Genomic DNA, 22,252 nt, shown 5'->3' with positions numbered 1-22,252 from the left:
TTTCTGTTGACTTTTTTAGCTTGACCCCTGGTTTACCTTTAGTATCCAATTGCTCAAAAACTAACATTTGCCGTATCTTAATACTGAATGGATTAACTTTATACTTTGACACACACGGAGGCCCGTGTACTTAGACAAGAACGATCAACAAACCTTACTGTACTAATTAGAAATTACTGCAATGATTGTCTTTATCAAATTTATGTCAAGTTTGGAACTGGGTTGACATTTTTTACCTCGAACCCTAGTTGACATTGACCTTTAGTATCCGATTGCTCAAAAACTAAGTTTTGCCGTATCTTACTTGATACTGAATGGATTTACTTTATAATTTGACACACACGGAGGCCCGTGTACTTTGGCAAGAACGATCCATAAACCTGTCTGTACTAATTAGAAATTACTGCAATGCTTGTCTTTATCAAATCTATGTCAAGTTTGGAATTGGGTAAGTGTATTATATCTTCGCAATTTAGCTATCAATTGACAAATAGGACAATGACTTGATTTAAAAAGAAGCATTTACATTTAACCCCAATAGCTAAATCTTATAATGTTGCCAGCCTGTCACCCTTTCTTACTTCCACCTGTTTTTATCAAAAAAGGTGATTGGTTGGCATCACGGTGTATAGTGCTTTAACGACCACAAGATTTGAGCAAAATTGCCCGACCAGTACTTAGAGTACTTTGATTATAAAATATCGCGAGTTTCGTTAGAACTTAAGTGTTAGTATTTGATAACAAAAGTATAAATTTATGCATACTAGGTCGGTTATAATAGAATGTGTCGATAAACCTTTTTCTATTATCGGTATAAAGAGGACAGCAACGTGAGCTCTTCCACAACTTCATTGATGTAAAGAAAACTTTAAACCGCGTGTGGCATGATGGCCTATGACATGTCATGAGAGGCTTCATTATTGGCGATGGGCTGGTGCAAGTCATTCAAGAAAACGCCAGTAGCGCAGAACTTCTCAATGAACAGTAGGGGGACTTCTTCAGGACATCAGTGGGTACCCGTCAGGGATGTCTGCTTTTTCCCGTCCTGTTCAACCTTTACCTTGATCAGATAATGCAGGAGACTCTCCATTACCACAACATATCTATCTCCATCGATGGAAGACCCACCTTCAACTTGAGATTCGATGATGATACTGACCTAATGGGTGGCACCTGCAGTGAACTTCAAGATCTCACCAACAGCGATGTCCAGACTTAGCAGGTTGTGGGCAAGCAGTTCCATCAGCTTCCTCACCAAGTCCAGGCTACAAGTCTCTCGTAGTCTTCATCCTACTCTACGGCTGCGAGACCTGGACGCTTCACGTGGACACAGAACGCAGGATACGGGCATTTGAACATAAATGTCTCCGAAGACTGCTCCGCATCTCCTACAGCACAAGACCAACGAGTACGACCGGAACATGACTACAACACTGGTTGGTCCACAATAGCCCCTACTGGTGACCGTCAAACGACGAAAGCTGGCTTGTTTTGGACACGTCAAGACGACTGTGTGTGCAAGACTCCAGGGCACCCCTTAGGGAGGTCGATGTCGAGGCCGTCAGAATAAATGATAGACAATGTAAAATAGCGGACATCCATTTCCATAGATGAATTGCTCTCAGCAACTCACAACAGACCTGACTGGAGGATGATTTCTGTATCGTCGTCCCTCATTTCCCCAAAACGGCCAAACCGGGCAAGAGAATGATGACAAAGAGGACATACAATTACGAAATGATACTCGTCTTCAATATCTTTTGAGCTACGTATACTACATTTACGTTAGTGTTTAGGAATATTTATATGTTTCAATTCTTTGTATAAAATTAATGAACTTTTTACATTTTAATCATTTCGCCACAAACCTATGTACATATCAATTAGTTTTACTATGTATTAAATACATATTATTATAAATATTTCCTAGATTCTGATATTGAACTACTGTTCATGCGTTATAAACCCTATTGCATTTATGGGTGTGACTAATTTCACTTTAATGTATTTATGTGCAAAAACACCACAGTCAATTGCGTTGTATAACATTCTTGCACGTTTTAAGTAATGATACTTTTGGCAATATCAGTTTCAATATATTTCCCGGGATAGCTCAATGAATGGGGAACGGTAATTCAATACATAGTACCATATAGCTATTACTTCACAGGTCGTTTCACGGTTAACTAAATGAGACAGTTTTACAGGACACCTAAAATAACATTATTCAGAATTATTTTAATTATTTGTGCACTGGAACTAGCGCTGACGCGGTAAACTGTTTTTCGTATGAAAACACAATAACTTAAACTTTTGTAGATGTGTATTTCGGGCCGTTGTCGAAAAAAAAATCAATATCAGCGCTTTCTCGATTACGTGCATAATGCTCTTATTAGCATTCAAGAGATAGCGATTCTATGACAACACTGATTTTGGACATTGTGGCTTTCAATTATTTAGTTTAAGCCAGTTAATATATTTCTTGACTAATTCTTCATATGCAATACATTTAACAATATTAATGAATGTACCAAGTAATAAGGAAATTGAGAGCAGCAATGGATGCTCAATGCCGTATCCATGCATTAATTTTCTTTAACCCCCCCCCCCCCCCAAGATTTTTTTAAGGAATTGAACGGAGCCTATTATACGGTCTATATTCCCGCAAAATTTTGTACTATTGTTTCACTTCCTCATAATAAATACATGTATTTATAGGTATCAGGATGGCATTAAAATTTCTAACGTGTATGGCATTCGCAAACCTGATAAAAGTGTGTTGTTCTGCACGCTTCTCCTGTTTCTCCCGCTGGGCTGGCCAACAAAGGAATCTTGAATATGCCATTCGTTTGTGCAACAGTTTTACGTCCAACGAGATTGTATGTTTCAAGACCTTTATAATAGACGTAAAAATCCCATAAACCCTCAGAATCAACGAATTGTTCGTACAATATTTCGAAAAATTAATTTAACACATACTAAAATCGATTGTTCCTTATAGCAATAGCCCAAATTTCAACACTAGATGTGGTCTCGTAACATAGAGTTAACAAGATACAAATGCCCTTTTATTTTTTTTGCGGGACAATTATTCAACACATGTTCATGTACTAAGTTAGTGTTCGTGTGTCGTTTTGAACCTTATAAATTTCCATCATTTTTGAACCCTTGATTGAATCAGTAAGATTCGCTTTCGACATAAAAGAATTAACATTTGACACGAAATAGCTCGACAAGCCGTTGAGCTGACTGTAATATTGAAAAGGGCTAATGTCTGGTTTAAAAAAACAAAACAAGAGGCTAGCAACTGTCAACGAACTTAGGATTTTTATATCTTAATTAGTATTATGTCATGAAGATATTTTATCCAATGGATCATGCCCATTTACTTTGCAGTTTAGCTGATAAATCGTTAGCTCATATGTACACTTGGGTGAAATCTGGTTGTGTAACTCAATACAAACATGCATGTCAATCGAAATACCAAAATGAGGACAGCTAACGTATTAAATGTAATAAATAGAGGATATTTGTTGGATTCGGTGGAATATCGATTTTATTTCACGAGTGATCATAGAAAACAATATTTTCACGAGTGGCGAAGCCACGAGTGAAAATATATATTTTCTATGATCACGAGTGAAATAAAATCGATATTCCATCGAATCCAACAAATTTTCTTTTTATTTTACGCTTTTTTCACCGTTTATTTACATTGTAAATGAGTTTAACTTGATAATTTCGCTGGAATTATGACGTCATTTCGTCAAAAAAATGACGTCATTTCACAGTAAAAAAGTGAAAAATATCCATATTTTTCAGTTATTTTTCACTGTTCAAAACAGTGGAATACCAATTTTATTTCACTGATATTTCTCTATAAACCACCGGAAAGCATAAAATAAATTTAATAACAACATGCATGCACAATTTATTTAAATAAATAAATTAAAACTAAATACGAAATCTTTAACAAATGATGCAATAATGTAAAGAAACGCTATGGCACAGAAAGAACTTGCTTGCTAAGTTTTGTTGTATAAAGGGAGGTAACGCAAATACAACTGTAAATAACATAAATTAACTTTTTAATCTTCCAATTTCCGTCACATTGACATGCCATTTTAATACAAATACGCATTTTGATATAAATCAATGCCAATTAATAGCAAATTAGAGTGCAGTCTGAACAAGTTTAACACTTTTCATCCTTTAATTGGGTCTGGTGGTCAAGGTAAATGACCAGACCAAAGTCCAGTTGAATCTGCACCACATGACCACTGTCCACTGTCTATTCACAAGAAGTGACCACTTAATCAGTCTGATAAAGCGAGTAGATGACCAGTTCAGAGTCCTGTCCAGTCTGGAGCAGCTGACCACTGCTTAGCTGTCTATTCACAAGAAGTGACCACTTCATCTGTCTGATAGAGCGAGTAGATGACCAGTTCAGAGTCCTGTCCAGTCTGGAGCAGCTGACCACTGCTTAGCTGTCTAGTCACCAGAAGTGACCACTTCATCTGTCTGATAGTCTGAGTAGATTACCAGTTCAGCATCCTGTCCAGTCTGGACCAGCTGACCACTGTCCAGCAGCACATACTCCAAGTGTTCATGAAGATCTGAGGCCTTAATGACTATCGTTTCTTCTTGACCAATACCATCGTCCATGTTTAAAATGATGGTGTCACCTAATTGTTCATCAACAGGTCCTCCATCACTGACCACGTATTGCACACCAGCATGTCTGTCAACATGATCTCCAGTTTCTATCACAATATTTCTCCCATTTCTTCCTTCCACAGACATTTGCATCTTGTTTGTATCACTAAGCTCCACCATGTGACTTTCTGTCTCTGAATAGGCCACTTCCTCATGTTCCATGGCTTCCCACTGATCACTTCTGCTCATCATCCCATTATTATAATTAAACCCACTAATTTCTGCATACCCACCGGGCATTTTGCCCTTTCTTACATTTTTCTTCACAACCTGTTGAACGACTCTCAAGTTGTTAGATTCATTAACATTTGTAGAAACCTCTTTCAGACGTGAATACTCTATCTTTATATTCCGCATATTAACTATATCAGGATTCTTGATTTTCATCTCTTTTGCCTGATCTTTGGGAATGTTGTGAATCCTCCACATGTGCCGATAGTACGGCCAAATCTGTCGGAAACTCTGAGCACATCGAGGACAACTGTATTGCTTGTCCTCGCTGTGGGTCAACTCGTGTTTTCGACGATCAAGGTCGACCTTGAAAATCTTGTCACAGAATCGGCAGGGCAATGTCGCCTCGAAATGGCGTTTTTTGTGCAGCTTCAGAGTCGACGCTCGGAAGAACTTCTCGAGGCAAATGTCGCACTCATAGTTGCGCATCTGCTGGTGGAATGTTGCTACGTGTCGCCGTAGAATGTAGGACTCCCTGGAAAGTATACCATGAAACTAGTATTAGAGAGACTTGCTCGCAGTTTGGCTCAATAACAATCTTCACAAAATTTGTCAAAAAATCATGTTTACAAATTAACCCTGCTGACGTTTAAAATTCTAAAAATCTATGTCCAATTATTGTTAATCATCAATAGAAAATAATATCACAAATTTGAAAGCCTGTGTGATGAAGTGGTTGTACGTTAGGGTTGGCTTGGAGAGGTCCAGGGTTTGAGGCCCATAGCAGGCACACATTTAAATCTTATCTATTTCCTTTGTATAATAAGTACTTAAAACTGTTCCAAATATTACAGATTTGTAAGCAAATTCACTTTAAGGGGCCTTTTCACGTTTTGGTAAATTGACAAAATTGAAAAAAGTTGTTTCAGATTCGGAAATTTTTGTTATAGTTATGATATTTGTGAGGAAACCGTAATACTGAACATTTATGTTATGCTTTTCGGTGGTTTATAGAGAAATATCAGTGAAATAAAACTGGTATTTCACTGTTTTAAACAGTGAAAAATAACAGTGAAAAATATCGATATTTTTCACTGTTTTATTGTGAAATGACATCATTTTTGTCAACGAAATGACGTCATAAATCCAGCGAAATGATTCAGTTTAAATCTTTTACAATGTTAATAAACGGTGAAAAAAGCAGGAAATAAAAAGAAAATTTGTTAGATTCGATGGAATATTGATTTTGATTCACTCGTGATCACACAAAATACATTTTTTCACTCGTGGCTGCGCCACTCGTGAAAATATTATTTTATATGATCACTCGTGAAATAAAATCGATATTCCACCGAATCCAACAAATATCCTCTATTTACCATGCTCTAAAATAGCCATTATATGCATATTTTGACGATTTAAAAACCTAAAAATTATAAAGCGTTGCAACGCAAAATGAATGAATAATTTGGAGAGTTCTGTTGTTGTCGCTATATTTTGTGAAACCACGAGGATTACTTATATAAGTATAAAATACATTTGTCATTGTATCTGGAAGGATGACCGTGTGGTCTAGGTTGTAGACATTTTACTCCAGGGGTCATTGGTTCGAGATTTACTTTGTTTTTCTTTTTTAAATTTTATTCTTGATTTTTAACTGGAGCTTTTTAGATCCAATGTTTACATTTATCAATATAAAGCATTTAATGACAAACTTCAAAACATGCCAAACTCTGTGAAAAGGCCACTTTAATGACATTTTTCAAAAATATCCGATTCAATGATCAAGTCCTTTTTAAGTCACTATCTATAAGTTGTACAACTTGGAAGGAAAAAACAATGACACCAAAGTTTCCCGTTCCCAATGGTAATTACATGCTTAATTTTCAATATTCTATATTTGAGTTTTGAGCCCTGTAGAAAAGTTTGTGTTCTTATATAATGGAAGGTAAGAGTACTTGAATCTTTCCCCGCAGATCTCACACGTGTGTCGGTAAGGGTCGTCCCCAGTGTGTTTGAACATGTGGTTTTCTAGATAGTGTTTGCGGTAGAACGCGGCCGGGCAGTGGGGGCACCTGAACTGCTTGTCTGCATGGTGTATCTTGTGAGCCTACAAGGGATCAAATTACAGCCATGAACATTGTCTCAATGTGGCTTAAAGGGTATGCATGATTTTGTCAAATATTTCTGAATTTATATAAAATGTGTTAAAAATTATTATAAGTATATTTCAATATAAATTAAAGTTAAGAAGAACATGTGTCGAAAAATGCGAAATAAGCCAGATATTTAATTCTGAAATAAAAAATGCCCGTACAGTTGAATTTGCGAGTATGTATATCATGCATGTACGATGTGAATCTTAATTTAGTTTTACGGATCATTTTAATTTCCTGCAACGATATCTATTAATAGGACACACAAACACTAACTCTGATCCTAATAAAAAGACAAATGCTTCGGTTATTGTAGGAAAATATGTACGAAATATCTTCGTCACAATTGGCTCAGGCGCTAATTTGTCTTTGCTGCATTTTATGAAATTCATCTTTAATGTATAATTTTTCTGGCCTATTTTGTGTTATTGTAACATATTTTTATCAATATATTACAATTTAACACATATCAAAATCGTGCATACCCACTTTAAACAAATTGGAGTCTTTTTTCAGCAATTAAAAACCTTCAGATCACTACAAAAAGGACCTTTAAAAAGATGACGAATAAGGCTAGGCAAACTAAAATTACACACCAATTAAAAAATTGCACAATAGTTTAACCATCATCTTAGACTAACAGATTTCAATTGACACAGAATATTGCTTTTTGTATTTTTTTCACCTCTGATTCTTTCAAATTATTTACCTTGCATGAATTTGATGCAAATGTTACCAAGAAGCTTACTCTAAAGGTCTTAAATATATTTTATATCATATAGTTTGAGTTATTAGCATAGTATTGCATTTAAATTGATACAAAACTACATATTTACATTATTTTACTTAACAAATATGCAGGAACAAAAGAGCTCTTCTCTTAGTATGTTGACCCCTGAAAATTTTGTTTGACCCCTGCATATTTATAGCAAATCGGTCATTGGACCCCTGATTTTCAAAATTTATTGAATTCCTGTAGACGTATCTTATTGTAAAATACATGTAGTTTTTCAATGAATTGTTAACTAACAAACATAGTAATAGTTGTTTCAAAAGACACGTCATGCAGAAAATTGCTGAGACAAGCAAATACTTTTCATATTGTAAATGAGCCGTGCTCTGTGAAAAGGGGGTTTAATGCATGTGCATAAAGTGTCGTCCTAGAGTAGCCAGTGCAGTCCACAGAGGCTAATCAGGGAGAACACTTTACATCCTAAACTGGATTTTTGATTAGAAGAGACCTTTTTTAAAGAAAATATATCATAAAAGCGGAAAGTGCATTAAACCCCCTTTTCACAGAGCAAGGCCCAAATAATAAACAACACTTGCCCTTAGGCTGGCTTTGGTTGAGTAGGCTTTTCCACACAGGTCACACACGTAGTTCAGCTTCCCAGAATGCATTTCTCTGTGATAACGCAACATCGCCAGGCTGCCATATTTCCCACATGTCTCACACTTGTACTGCTTAGGTCCTCTGATCTCTTTATTTATTCGCTCCTTTCTAAATAGACTATTGGCTTCATCACCATCTGGCTCAGACTTATTCAACCTTTTCTTAACCAATCTTATATCTATTTCTTTACATTTCTCTTTTGATGGCATGTCAATTACAGGTTTCTCATTTTTTGTATTTAGCTTTTTTGTATCTGGTATCACATTGTCAGTATCTACCAATTCACTTTCCCCCACATTTACCTTAAATTGATTAATTTTTGTCACTACTTCATTCGAATCAGCGTTTTTTGATGTACCAGTTTGACAGTCACACAGTAAATCCGCCTGTACATTAACTTCTATGTCATCATTATCAGAGCATTTATCAGTCAAACTCACATTACCATAATTTCCGCACTTTTTACCTCCTTTGGATGATGTGATTTTAACAAATGATTCAGAATTGTGCTTACCGTTTTTGCAAGTTATACTAACTAAATCACTCAGAAATTTGTTATCAACAAACTTTTGTGTGGGACGCCTGTTTCGAACGGGACGACCAGAGCTTATTTTTACAACTGCGGTTCCAGCTGCGGCTTTAACCAGGTTTTTATCTAATGCAGCGTGTGTTTCTGAATCATTTTTCAAAACCTTGTCTTTGGGAGACTCTTTTCCACTAGGTTTGGTAACAATGTCTGAAACACAAATGCTATAAATAAAATGTCACTGTAGGAAAACCGGTCTTAATGCATAATCATAAAGTGTGGTCCCAGATTAGCTTGTTTGGACAGCACAGGCTAATCAGGGACAACACTTTCTGGCATGACTGAACCCTTAAAGCGCTGGAGCCGAATTTTAAAGGCCTTTGCAAACAGTTTGGATCCAGATGAGACGCCACAGAACGTGGCGTCTCATCTGGATCCAAACTGTTTGCTATTCTGATAGTATTCTTTGAAAAAAATGAAGAAAATGCTTATTTTAGAAATTCAGCAGACGACATTTTAGCAGAAGACAAATTACCCAGCATGCAAAGGGTTAAGTTATGTTCAGAAGAGACTTGTTATAAACAAACAGTTCCTTGAAAGCCGAAAGTGTTGTCCCTGATTTGCCTGTGTGGACTTCACAGGCTAATCATGGATGACATTTTACACACATGCATAAGTCCTGTTTTTACAGGGTGAAGCTTATATAATATATAAGTAGTTTATTTGCAGAACATCTGCATTTATTATGTGCCTTTTAATGATAGGAGACAATCATTTAAATCTTGTAGTATTCTTAGTAAATATATATATTAAGAATATTTCTAAGAATATTTCTTTCGCAAAGAACTGAATGATACATTTTGTATAATTATTTTTTTTAATAACCACTATGAGACAACCACAGAATCAGACATTTACTTGTTTAGAAATTTAATTTCAAAATACAGTTCATAAAAGAATGTGTGAGCCGATATTTTCACTGCATGTGCATGATACATGATATTTTTCCTCTCTCTTGAAACTGCAGTAGGACCAAGTCACTTCTTTAAATTGGATGTTTGGCCAAGCAATATAGAATTCTAAAATTATTGCTGGGGGCAAGAACGGTAACTTTCTTGATTATACAAATGATCCTCCCTCTGGGAAAACCAGACTTAATACATGTGAGTTAAGTATCGTGTCAGATTATCCAAAAGAGCGCAAAGTGTCAACCCAGCCTGTGCAGTGCACTCGGTTAACACTTAAGCACATGCATTTAGCCACATCTTCCCATAGTGCAGCTGAAGTATAATTATCTGTATAAACAGATCTCACAGGTTTTACCGCTTGCGCTGGAGTCCATACCTGCTCCATTACCTTTACTGGGTATACAGCCATGATCTGCAGAATCCATACCTGCTCCATTACCTTTACTGGGTATACAGCCATGATCTGCAGGATCCATACCTGCTCCATTACCTTTACTCGGTATACAGCCATGATCTGCAGGTGTCACTGGAGTCCGTACCTGCTCCATTACCTTAACTGGGTATACAGCCATGATCTGCAGGGTCCATACCTGCTCCATTACCTTAACTGGGTATACAGCCATGATCTGCAGAGTCCATACCTGCTCCATAACCTTAACTGGGTATACAGCCATGATCTGCAGGGTCTATACCTGCTCCATTACCTTTACTGGGTATACAGCCATGATCTGCAGGTGTCACTCTGTCCTCAATGTAGCAGGGTACATCAATAGTCATGTCAGGATGAGCCGATGATGGAACCTCCAGGGTAAAGCTCCTGTCCTGGAAAGTTAAACATCATTATTTTATGCCATAACTTAGCACACAACATAATTCTATAAAAACATGTCTTTGTAATTTTTATTAATGTCAAGTGATATGATTATGTTTTTGTTTTAGTTAGGTCCAGTGAAAAAGTTTGTTTTAACAAAAATTGACCGAAAACAATTTTAAATGATGCTCATTCAAGCAGTGATTACCGGTAACAAAATAGAACCAGATTAGTACATAAGAATTCAGATTTGTACATTGTATATCATGAATATGATATTTTGTATTGCTGCAATTCTATTAAAAGTGTGACTTAATTTAACAGAGTCAAGACTAGTCAGCTTAGGCATCTCAACATCAACTCAATTATTACGTAAACATAATGCAATGGAGCCTTGCTCTGGGAAAAAAGGGCTTAATGCACTGCCCTAGTGTCTCCCAGATTATCCTGTGCAGGCTCATCAGAGAACACTCTTCCCCCTAAACTTGAATTTAGATTAGAAGAGACTTCCTGTAAACATAAAATAACATAAACCAGAAAACATCAGCCCTTTTTTACTTGTGCATAAAGACAGATTTTCCCAGAGTCTCAATTGTAAGTGCAAACAAAAGCAATTAATAATTGAGCCTCCCTCTGTGAAAAGGGGGTTTAATGCATGTGCGTATACAGGGGTGTCAATTAGCCGAAATCTAAAATCCTGAAAATAAGCCTATCGTTTTGGGACCAGAGCAAAAAAGGGTTAATAATTCATGTAACTTTGTTTACTATTGTATATAACTTTGTAAACAATATGTCAAAGTAAAATAATTTGTGTTTAAGATGACATTTTGTGACAATAATCTTAAAATTACAGAAAAAAATCCTCTGATTTATATCAATATCAAAATTGATCCTTAATGGCCAAAATCCTGATTTCAGGAATAATCCTGAACTTTGACACCTCTGGTATAGTGTCATCCCAGAGGAGCCTGGACAACAGGGACGCCACTTTACGTTTTTATTGTATTTTTCATTAAAAGGAAGACATTTTTGACGAAAATCCAGTTAAGGTGGAAAGTGTCGTCCCTGATTTGCCTGTGCGGACTGCACAGGCTTATCTGGGACGATAATTTACGCACATGTATTAAACGCCCTTTTCAAAAAGCGAGGCTCAATTTTAAATGTTTGATAAAGCTTACAACTTTCTTAAGCCATTCTTCTCCGAAATCAGCTATATTCTTCAGAATTAAATCAACAGTTGCATCATACAAATGACTTAAAGAGTTGTCCATGTCAAACAAGATGCAACCATTTTCAATTCTTAAATTCCGGACCTCCACTGAAACTGTTTTGTCACTAATTTTATTTGCAGAAACGTGTTCACTGTCAACTTCTGCAAGAACTGTATCCAAAGTACTTGAATTTTCAATTTCATGTTCATGGTTGATCAAAGTGACTTTCTCAATCATCTCAGTATTTTCACAGCCTAATAATGCTTCTGGTTCATCACTGAAATGTTGAGTTGCATCACATATGTCCCTAGGCTGACCATATTTTATAGACTCAAAAGAATCACGATCTAAGTCATTCAGGTCAAAAAACACCTGTTCCACTTGCGTGTAGCAACATTTTGGGTCAAATTTTGGATAACCTGTGTTTGTTTTACTGTCAAAGTAAAAGGATCCAGCACCATTGTGGCTGATGCAGTGTTGATGGAAAGAAGAAAGGGTTTGAAATGTTCTGTTGCACATGCCACAGATATAACTATCAGAAGAGTGTAATAGATCCATAGTCAGGTAGAGCAGGTGATTGACTTAGTCCCTGGATTCAATAGCTGCACATCTCTGAAATTTGCTGAAAGGAAATCAAGTAAACCTTAAAGTAAAATAAATACTCAAATTCAACATATATATTTTGCAAAACATTTCGTAAAGTTAACCCATTAAAAATATAGTGTTAATTGTTGCAATAGCCAAAATTTCAATGCTAGATGTTGTCTGATTACATGGATTTAACGAAATACAAAATGCTCGTTTTTATTTTTTTGTGGAACAATAGATTGCATTTAAATTTACTAAAATGATATCTATTCATACAACACACGAACACTAACTTGGTACATGAATATGTGTGAATTATATTATATGGTCCCCCCCCCCAAAAAAAAACACAAAAAAGAGCTTTTTGTATCTTGTTAAATCTACATGTATGTTACCAGACCACATCTAGCATTGAAACTTTTGCTAGTGCTATAAGGAACATCAATTATTTTTTTTGTTCACTTTATTTTTTTAAATATTGTACGAAATATAAGTAGATTTTGAGGGTTTATGGGCTTTTAAGTGTGTTCATAGTATGCAAACTGTGAAAATCTAGAATTTGCTGCCTATGGGTCCATGGACAGATTTTATACCATTTAATCCCAAGCCAAAAGTGAAGAAAAGGGATTAGTTTAAACCTATTTATTTTAGCTCGATTGCATAGAAAGTAATTCCTACTTATTTGAAATGCTCTCGAGTCCGTTTCCTGGGCTTAGAACCAGTACTTGGTGTCTATATGGGAGATCGAAAGAACGCTCCCACAGCGGGGATCGAACCCGTGACCTCCCGGTCGCTAGGCGGACACCATATCCATTACACCACGGCGACCTTAAGAAAAGGGATGAGTTTCAAACTCCTAATTCTGATGACATCATGTGGTGGTAGTGGCCATGTAAAAGATAGATTTCAATGAAAAGTTCAAGCATCAAACTTTCATTAATCTTTCCTGAATGAGAGTGAACAAAAAACAGAACAAGCATATAAGTCTATGAGTGATGACAATCCCAAAATACTGGACAAGGCAAGAAACAGATTCAATGTTAAGATTCAAATTCATAACAGTAACAAGAATGTTCTCAATATGATGTATGAATAAATGCAGGTTACAATACACTAATTCCACATATTCAGTAGTCAAAACAACGAATTAATCCAAAGATCCTGTCTAGCTTTTCCCTTTTTAAGACCTCATCATAGTCAGTAGGCCCTGAGGACAATATCACAGCAATCAATATGTGCTGGGTGCACAGATGCAATCTTTTTCTTGCCATGACCAATATCTGCTCTGCACAGAGAACTAGCATTCACAATTTGCTGAGCAAACAGCTGAGGTCAAAGTAAGGCTCGATTGGTCATTGTTGACTCGGGTACTACTTACATGTACCCCGGGTACTCATAAGTATACTACCTTACCGATAGGGACACTTTTTGTCGGCAACATTGCAACAGTTCCCAACATGGTGAATAGAGTGTACGAAGAATAACAAAAAAGAGATGTGTTCTTCAGAAACACAATGCCCCCTATTGCGCCGCTTTGAAATAATTTATATTTTTTTGACCTTTGACCTTGAAGGATGACCTTGACCTTGAACTTCCACGACTCAAAATGTGCAGCTTCATGAGAACGAGGCTTTGAAAAAAAAATAAAATTGTTTGACCTTTGACCTTGAAGGATGAATTTGACCTTGAACTTCCACCACTCAAAATGTGCAGCTTCATGAGATACACATGCATGCCAAATATCAAGTTGCTATCTTCAATATTGAAAAAGTTATGGCCAATGTTAAAGTTTTCGGACGGACAGACGCCATATATTTGACATTTGACCCTGGAGGATGACCTTGACCTTTCACCACTCAAAATGTTCAGTTCCATGAGATACACATGCATAAAAAAAGCAATTATTTATTGCTTTAATGGTACCATTTGCATGAGTTTGTGCTTTAGACAGGTAAACGTTGATAAGTTTTTGCAGTATCAGTGACAGTGTTCCTTAGCCTTTGCAGTGGTGATAATATTTTGCACCTTTGGACAATAGATGGCGCATTGCAACTCTCAGCAACCCTTTGGGTTATAAAGCTGAGAGTTTAATTATTGCATACACTAATATGAGTATTATAATATCATGTAACTAAAAAGGGTTAAGAATAAGTTGAATAACATAGACACGTAAACATATGACAAATCCAGATTAAACAACAAGCACGCATTTTGAATCCATAAACTCATACTGCACACCAGCCAAACATTATTTTAAAGTCTAGTACAAGAGGCCTTCTTTAAATACCTGTATCAAAATCATATAACGGACTTAGTTGTTTGACGTGTTTTACTTCCAGCAAACATTGCGAGGCCAAATGAAACCGGTCACAAGTCAGACTGGTCACAAATTAAACAAAGCCGATAGTAGCAATTCGTCAACGTGTTTGACAATAGCGTAAACAACTGTTTTTTTTTTATTCTACTGAATCACCTTGCTTTGTTCCGTTTCTTGTCTGCATTCTTTTTCTAATGCGTCCCCCCCTCTTCTTCTTCTCTGTATGTGCTTTATTCTGCCTCTTCTTCCACATTTCGGTTTGAACAAGAAAGGGCTATTAGTTGCGTTTAAGGAGAGGTATCGACTACTTTTTCCAACAGGAATTTTCAAGATACAAGAATCTTCATTTTACGTCGGACATGAACAACAATAAACATAAGCTCTTGAGCTATTTCCCGACAAACAGATGTATATAGTATAACAAGTATAAATGAGCTAAAAGAAAGAGTAAGCATATTATATAAGCATTTACAGTACAAATACATAGTTAAAGCACATAAAACACAAATTAAGGACAACTGTACATTAATTAATATTAGTAATATTCGCTCGATTGGTCATTGTACGCTCGGGTACTACTTACATGTATCCCGGGTACTCTTAAGTTTACTTACATGTACCCCGGGTACGGTAAACATACTAAAACGTTCCCGGGAATTTTAACGCTACATCGGTCGTTGTCGGCCTTTTTAAAAATAATTATGTTCACATTTATGTCATTTTTCTGTTAAATGGCCTCTATATTATCGGAACTCATACTAAAAAAACATGTTGATGCAGTTTTTTAAGAGAAGTTTGTTTTAGATATCGTTGTACGGTAATCGGTAGCGCGTTTTACGACATCGGATTTTGGGCGGGAATACAACTCGGGTACAGTCTAATATCGATCGGGTACGTTTAAATATATTTACCGTACCCGGGTAACATGTAAGTCTACTTAAGAGTACCCCTGGTACATATCTAATTATAGTACCCGAGCCGACAATGACCAATCGAGCCAAAATCGGTCGTTGTCGGCTTTTTTTTAAATTAAGTATGTTCACATTTATGTTAATTTCTGTTAAATAGCCTCTTACCCGAGCCGACAATGCCCAACGACCAATCGAGCGGAATGTTCATGGACATGAAAACGCTGAGGGATATCCGAATATTTTGACGTACTTGCTACAGCAGGCTACCATGAAGTGCCGGTATGTTGTAGTATATGATAGCTGTCGGGCGATCTTTTCCTGGTGATCCCAACCTTAATTACCAGCGATTATCAATTTCTGAGGTAGACCTATATTTATATGCAGTGATTTTACATTCTCGTGGGTTCAATACAGGGGACTGTTGTCAGCGCACAACTTTGTTGTGAATGCAGAATTCGACGCGATTTCGTTTAAATATAAGCACATTTAATCTCCAGTTGCACCAGCGAGAGATCGTTCTTATCATCTCTTAATTTATTTCGGTAAGTGGCCAATTGTCGTACATTAAGACAAATATCACTACACAGAAAAAACAATTAACACTTTGAAATAAAACTGCATTCAAAAAGTTTGAACAATAACAAAAGCGGACAGTTCACGCACTACACTTGAATACTGATAAACGGTAGCCAAACGATACCATTGTCCGTATACATACGATATACAACCACGGTCTCTAGGTCAATATACGCTCCGTGATACAACTTACGGAAAACATCGACTTAATTATTGCTGTGATACTTCTTACATGACTGCGATGGTTTTTAGTATATATGTACCAAGCAATAATCGGTTGTGCGAAATCGTTTTCAAGATGAAGTAACAATAACTAGTACACACTCTAATTAGGCTTGTTGATTGTAAAGGTCGGTCAAATGTACAAATGTAGCTAACATTTCATGACAAAAATATCGAACACACGCCGTGAAGTCTTCATAACAGAAGACAACGGTCGAAGTCTTGGTTCAATTTTTCACGAGCTTACATGAAATGTGGATCCAAAGACGTAAGTTTAATTCAATTTTTAAGACTAATATAATTAATTGATAATGTGCATACTCTTATATATGTATTATATACTTTTATAAAAAAAATGACACTGTTTTCATACAAAAATATAAATTAATATTTATGGAATACTTATATGCAAAATTTCATAACCGTGTGTCATAATACAAGTAAATACAGCTACAGTTGAATGTTAATGTAGATTTTATTAATAGCAAACTTTTCTACATATTAGGAAGACAATAAAAAGCGCTTACAATGAAAGCTCAAATTATGAAAATAGGGGTTTAAGATAAGTCACTGATATATTGTACATAAAGTCGTGAACGTAACAAGTAATGCTGTTGATGACTTTATAACACGACAATCGTTTTTTCCGCACTGTTAAAAAATACGATGAAACCATGGAAACTTTTCGTGACTTTTATTGTAGTTTTCATAGCGGCCCTTTTGCCGGTGGCAGCCTTTAGTCAATATGCAGACGTGGGTACGCAGGCCCATCAGTTGAGGCGACAATCTAATCCCGATTTCGGTAAGAATCCCAGCATCAAAGCATTGTTTCCGAAATTCTGCAACCTAAAACGCAGTTTTTTTCGGCACATTATATGGCTATCAATGTACCGACACTTTTACGCAATCTAGAATACGATTTCATGATCATCAAAAACACAGAGAAGTCTTGTGTGAGTTAGGCTTTTTGTCATATGGACAATTAATCAGGTTTCTTAACAACTCAACTTACTCGAGTATATAATGTTGTGCATAAGCACACATGTACAAAGAGATGAAGGAACATTTCAGTAGTTTTCTGGATAGCACTTTAAAAAAGACTTAAAAAGAAATCTAAACTACATTCAAAATAAGCTGCATAGTTCCAAATTTAATAAAATAATGAAGACATGGAAACATACACAACGTAAAAAATGATTTACGGAACCGTTGAAATATTAAAGGGCCTAAACTGATAAGGGATTCAATTAATGTTGTTACCTGTATATGTGTTAAGTTTCATTATATGTTTTGTATGTATAATTTTATGCGATTTATTGTTTTATGACATAGGAATTAACTTTTTGCTTGTCAGTGTATTTACAAAATCGCGATTCATTATTGTAAGTGTCGTAGCTGCATGAAGGCATTGCAGTCATGGGCCTACATTCAAATTAATCAGTTACAAATTTCTTTTGTTTTAGACTCGGGCAAATGAGTTCGGCAATACGTGCTTTATCGCGAGATTGCTCATTGCTAGTATTGTTTTACTTGTAGCAACAATTCAAAATAAAAAATGGCGTCCTCCCCCTTTTTGCACAAATGCCGTTCTTCTATAGCAATATCACTTTTTTAACAGCTCTCACGTGTTATCATTGCGAGGTCAGCGTTCTCAACTTTAAGGACTGCAACAGCACTAAAGCCTGTGAACAGGGCAATGTAAGTTCAGCTCTCAGTAATTTTTAAAAAATTATTAAATAAATTTAAACGAAAAGTGTACATGTAGAGGAGATATGCAAAAGCTTTCACGTATACACGAATGTGCAGATAATATAAAAATGCATTATATGGTATAAATATGGATAATTCGAAAGGGGTTACTACGCTTATTGATAAATAAAGACGTGTGCAGAGTGCATATAAGCAAAAAGTAAGTTTTATTCTTTTTTTCTCAGCAAATGATTATATTAATAATAACAAACAGATCCAATCCTAATGTCTTTCTATAGACATATACATACACTGTTACCTATACAATACAGCGCAAGATAAATGACTCAACAGTAAACATTAAAATATTTTAAGCTTGTGTCACTGCCGTGAAACCCTACTGCAAAGCTTTGAAGAATAAACATTAACTGTTGTTGTTGTAATTCGAGCCTCGTTCTGGGAAAACTGGGCTTAATGCACGTGCATGAAATGTCGTCCCAGAAGTGAAGTCCGCAAAGGCTGTTGGCTGCACATGCTAATCTGGGCGACACATAACGCACATGCATTAAGCCCAGTTTTCCCAGAACAAGACTCATTTAACCTTCTAGATTATGTGATTGTAGCAATGCCTTTTGAGGGAGATGATGTCAACTGTGGATGGCCACCATGACTACCTTATGGCATGTGGTACAGCCTACGTATGTAGAATATAATTATATGCTTGAAATGAATTCTATCATCATTTTTACACTCATTGACAATTTGAAATTGAACAAAGAATATGTCGAAAGGAAGCTGTCTCTTTCATCTATTTCCGTACACGCACACACACATATCTATACGAATATAAAGATATAGTTAATAGTAAAATATTATTATTTTAATATTATAGATTTACAACCATGTGTATTTCATTATTATTTATCTTCAGCTGAATAAATATACGTAATATAATATTATGTGTATTACAATGTGACAAGGAAGTGATAGCCAGACTAACAGATAATTACAGTTTTAAATTAAGTATATACTATAAGCCTTGTGATTCATATAACAGGCATACTTTCTCCCCTTTGTTACATGCGTCAAGGTTTTGTATGTCTTCAGGACTGTGACGGTGGAGAAATGCCGTTTCCGGTTGGAAAACGTGACGTAAACCGACGTAATATTGCAGTCAGTTGTTGCTCTAACAACCTCTGTAATACTCCTCCTCCCCCTACGACAGTCCATACTGATCCAGGTAACATATGATGTTCATATTTGTGCTTATGTTCCATAAAACTTATGGATTTTCCAGATCGTTTCAATAGTATACGTTCGTTGTTTGATTTCTACAGCAGCTTGTATGCGAGACGTCGTGTTAATCGTGCAAGACTCGCGCAACCTTACGTCAACAGCAAGGCGCGTTGCATTGAAGGCAATGCTACACGGCATAGTGGACGCGGTGCACATAGGTACCGACGGAGCGCTGCTGGAACTTAGCTTCATAGAAGGCAATAAGATGAACCATCAGTGGGATCTCGACCATTACGCAAACAAAAAAGCACTCCAAAGCGCCATTTCCCGGATGAATCCGGACGGCCATGGCGGCGTCGTAGACATAAACGCTACGTTGACGTACATCCGAGACGTGGCACTCACGTCAAGGAATGGTGACCGCCCGAATGTACCGAACGATATAATCATCATGGTGGAAAGTCAGGTATATCAATTCCCAAACGATATAATCATCAAAAATGATCATGGTGGAAGATCAGGTATCACGTAGAGACTATGAAATAATTACTTTTCTAAAATCCAGAATCATATTTCCTGAAATATGCAGAAACATAGCTTAAGAAACATTTAAAGCATGGACTAATATGGGATGTTTACTTGTGATCCACAAAGGGTTTGGTCAATCCCTGCTCCTTCATGTTTGCTACTTGTTTTCCATGGGTTATGTTAACACAATTATGTTCTCTTTTACCAAAGATCTATTAAATAACACGAATTGATAAATATTTGCTTTTATTTAATAGGCTACATCATATTTTCAATGTTTTTATATGCACTTGTGTTTGTATTATATAAAAAAATGCACCAACCTTATCTCTGTGACATATTAACGCAGTATAGAAAACGAAGCAAATATAGACAGTATTATTTCATGACATTATTCATGTAAATGCATCGTGCCTATAATAGCAACATCTTTTTATTCAGATCCATGTGAACGCCTCCAGCTTTCAAGGCTGGAACTGGACGGAACAAGAACTGCGCAAACTCAGTGGTGACGTCATAGTGATCGAAGTCGGCACCAATGAAGGAAATGACGCTCATCAAATCGCCAATCTCGCAACAGACAGTAATCACGTGATAAAAGTTGCCGACTATCTTGCACTACAGAACATTAGCGCGAGGCTTGTGTCCTTGCTGTGTTCATAAGCTAAGAAATAAAACAGTTGTATCATGTTTTGTTTTTTGTTTGTAAGATATTTGTTCCTATATTAAGAACGTTTTATGGGCAGTTATGATGGGTCTACCACATTATTGAGACATCAGTGTTTCGTACACGAGAAAGATTTACAAAATTTAAGTTGTCAATTATCGATTTTGCACATTTAAAAAAAGTTAGTAGCAACGAAATGCATAAATAATTTAGTTCCCAACGCACAATTTAATAAATATCTATATATCTGAGAAAAATATAATTGTATTAACGGTTAGAAACATTCTAAGTTTGCCTTTGAGGGCGATACTAGCTGTAGTTCCAATATTTCTTATTGAATATTGCGAAAATGTCATCATAGCTTTTTTTAATGGGGTTCTCCGATGGAACGGGATATGAAGGTTCGAATATATATCACACCGATTTTTATATGACAGGCTGGCGACACGTCATGTTATTAGTTCGAATTATAACAATTGCACCCTGTGTGTTTTTACAAATGGGCAGTGCTCTGTAAAAAAGGTATGAATGCATGTGCGTAAAGTGTCATCACAAATTAGCCTGTGCATTTCGCACAGGCTAATCAGGGACGACACGTTCCGCTTTTATGATATTTTTTGTTTAAATAAAGTCTCTTCTTAGCATAAATCCAGTTTAGACGGAAAGTGTCGTCCCTGAATAGCCTGTGCGGACTGCACACGCTAATCTGGGACAACACTTTACGCACATGCATTAAACCCCCTTTTCACTGAGCACGGCTCAAATGTATGATGTCCGTATGCGCCTGTTGCTGTAATATGTGAGGACCCGGATTGTTTCACACAACTTCTACTTAATTTAGTTACGGGACTCGCTAAGTTGGTTCAAATTCGGAATATAGCTGTATTTTGCGTCTATTTATTTGCGCTGAAAATTTATTTTAATTATTTAATGTTGGTGTGGTATTGTTTCTCATGGTGAAGGGGAGGGGGCTTAGTACCTGGAGGAAAAAAATACATTCCGGTTTGAAGACATCACTTAGATTGCTTCAGAATGCATAACATGAATGGGTTTTAAAACAAAACATTACATGAAACTAGGTCAATCGTCGTACAGCTTAAAATCTGCAATCACTATTTGCGGGAAAAAAAACAATAATACAGCACGGCTTGATTCTGTAATCCTTTGAGTACAAATATGTAACATCTGCTGTAAAATGAATATATTGCGACGTATATTACAGGTGCACGCGTGGTAAAAATATATTAATACTTACTAAATACATCATTTTCAATAACAAATAATTAAGAAATGAACAAAAATCGGAAGAGCAAAAACAATTATAATCAATTATATATTAAATCAAATTGCCTTTTCCTCCTTTTATTTTGTCCGTCTTCACATAAAAGCGATATGAACATTATATCAGAATACATTTTTTAAACTTTATTTATGTCAATAAATATTGTATTATTTTCTATGTGCATATTTGTATCGATCACTAGCTTTATTAATTGGTAATGTGTGTTCTATGCTTAACATCAAGCACGATTCAAAGGTAGCGGTTTGTGTCAAGCATATGCTACC

The 22,252-nt window shown here is 36.1% G+C and overlaps 2 protein-coding genes and 1 long non-coding RNA gene across 13 annotated transcripts; 1 reads left to right on the top strand and 2 right to left on the bottom strand.

The window, feature by feature from the left end:
• Positions 1-4,071: 4,071 nt before the first annotated feature.
• LOC127881404 (zinc finger protein 62-like) lies at positions 4,072-15,127 on the bottom strand. 11 transcript variants are annotated; one of them, XM_052429266.1, is made up of 7 exons: positions 15,014-15,127; positions 11,920-12,574; positions 10,635-10,752; positions 10,358-10,532; positions 8,373-9,172; positions 6,846-6,997; positions 4,072-5,422 (listed from the first exon to the last, which is right to left on the bottom strand). In XM_052429266.1, exons 3-7 carry the CDS (start codon positions 10,653-10,655, stop codon positions 4,492-4,494), a joined length of 2,079 nt encoding a protein of 692 aa, XP_052285226.1. In that variant the 5' UTR covers positions 10,656-10,752; positions 11,920-12,574; positions 15,014-15,127; the 3' UTR covers positions 4,072-4,491. The 11 variants fall into 11 exon arrangements, with proteins under 11 accessions (XP_052285226.1, XP_052285221.1, XP_052285223.1 ...); XM_052429261.1 differs by lacking the exon at positions 10,358-10,532 and having other exon boundaries at positions 10,623-10,752; XM_052429263.1 differs by lacking the exon at positions 10,358-10,532 and having other exon boundaries at positions 10,623-10,752; positions 11,923-12,574.
• Positions 15,128-16,686: 1,559 nt separating this feature from the next.
• Positions 16,687-20,709, top strand: LOC127881410 (collagen alpha-1(XII) chain-like). Its single transcript, XM_052429278.1, has 7 exons — positions 16,687-16,834; positions 17,270-17,368; positions 18,185-18,264; positions 18,879-18,953; positions 19,363-19,495; positions 19,593-19,957; positions 20,461-20,709. The coding sequence occupies exons 1-7, from the start codon at positions 16,819-16,821 to the stop codon at positions 20,680-20,682; spliced, it is 990 nt and encodes a 329-aa protein (XP_052285238.1). The 5' UTR covers positions 16,687-16,818; the 3' UTR covers positions 20,683-20,709.
• LOC127881417 (uncharacterized) lies at positions 18,455-20,519 on the bottom strand. The gene is made up of 2 exons (XR_008050041.1): positions 20,343-20,519; positions 18,455-20,067 (listed from the first exon to the last, which is right to left on the bottom strand). It is a non-coding gene; the product is annotated as an uncharacterized LOC127881417 (long non-coding RNA).
• Positions 20,710-22,252: the final 1,543 nt, after the last annotated feature.

This window comes from Dreissena polymorpha, chromosome 5 (genome assembly GCF_020536995.1).
Source record: "Dreissena polymorpha isolate Duluth1 chromosome 5, UMN_Dpol_1.0, whole genome shotgun sequence".
In the NCBI taxonomy this organism is placed as follows: domain Eukaryota; kingdom Metazoa; phylum Mollusca; class Bivalvia; order Myida; family Dreissenidae; genus Dreissena; species Dreissena polymorpha.
This window is presented reverse-complemented; position numbering and strand designations above follow the sequence as displayed.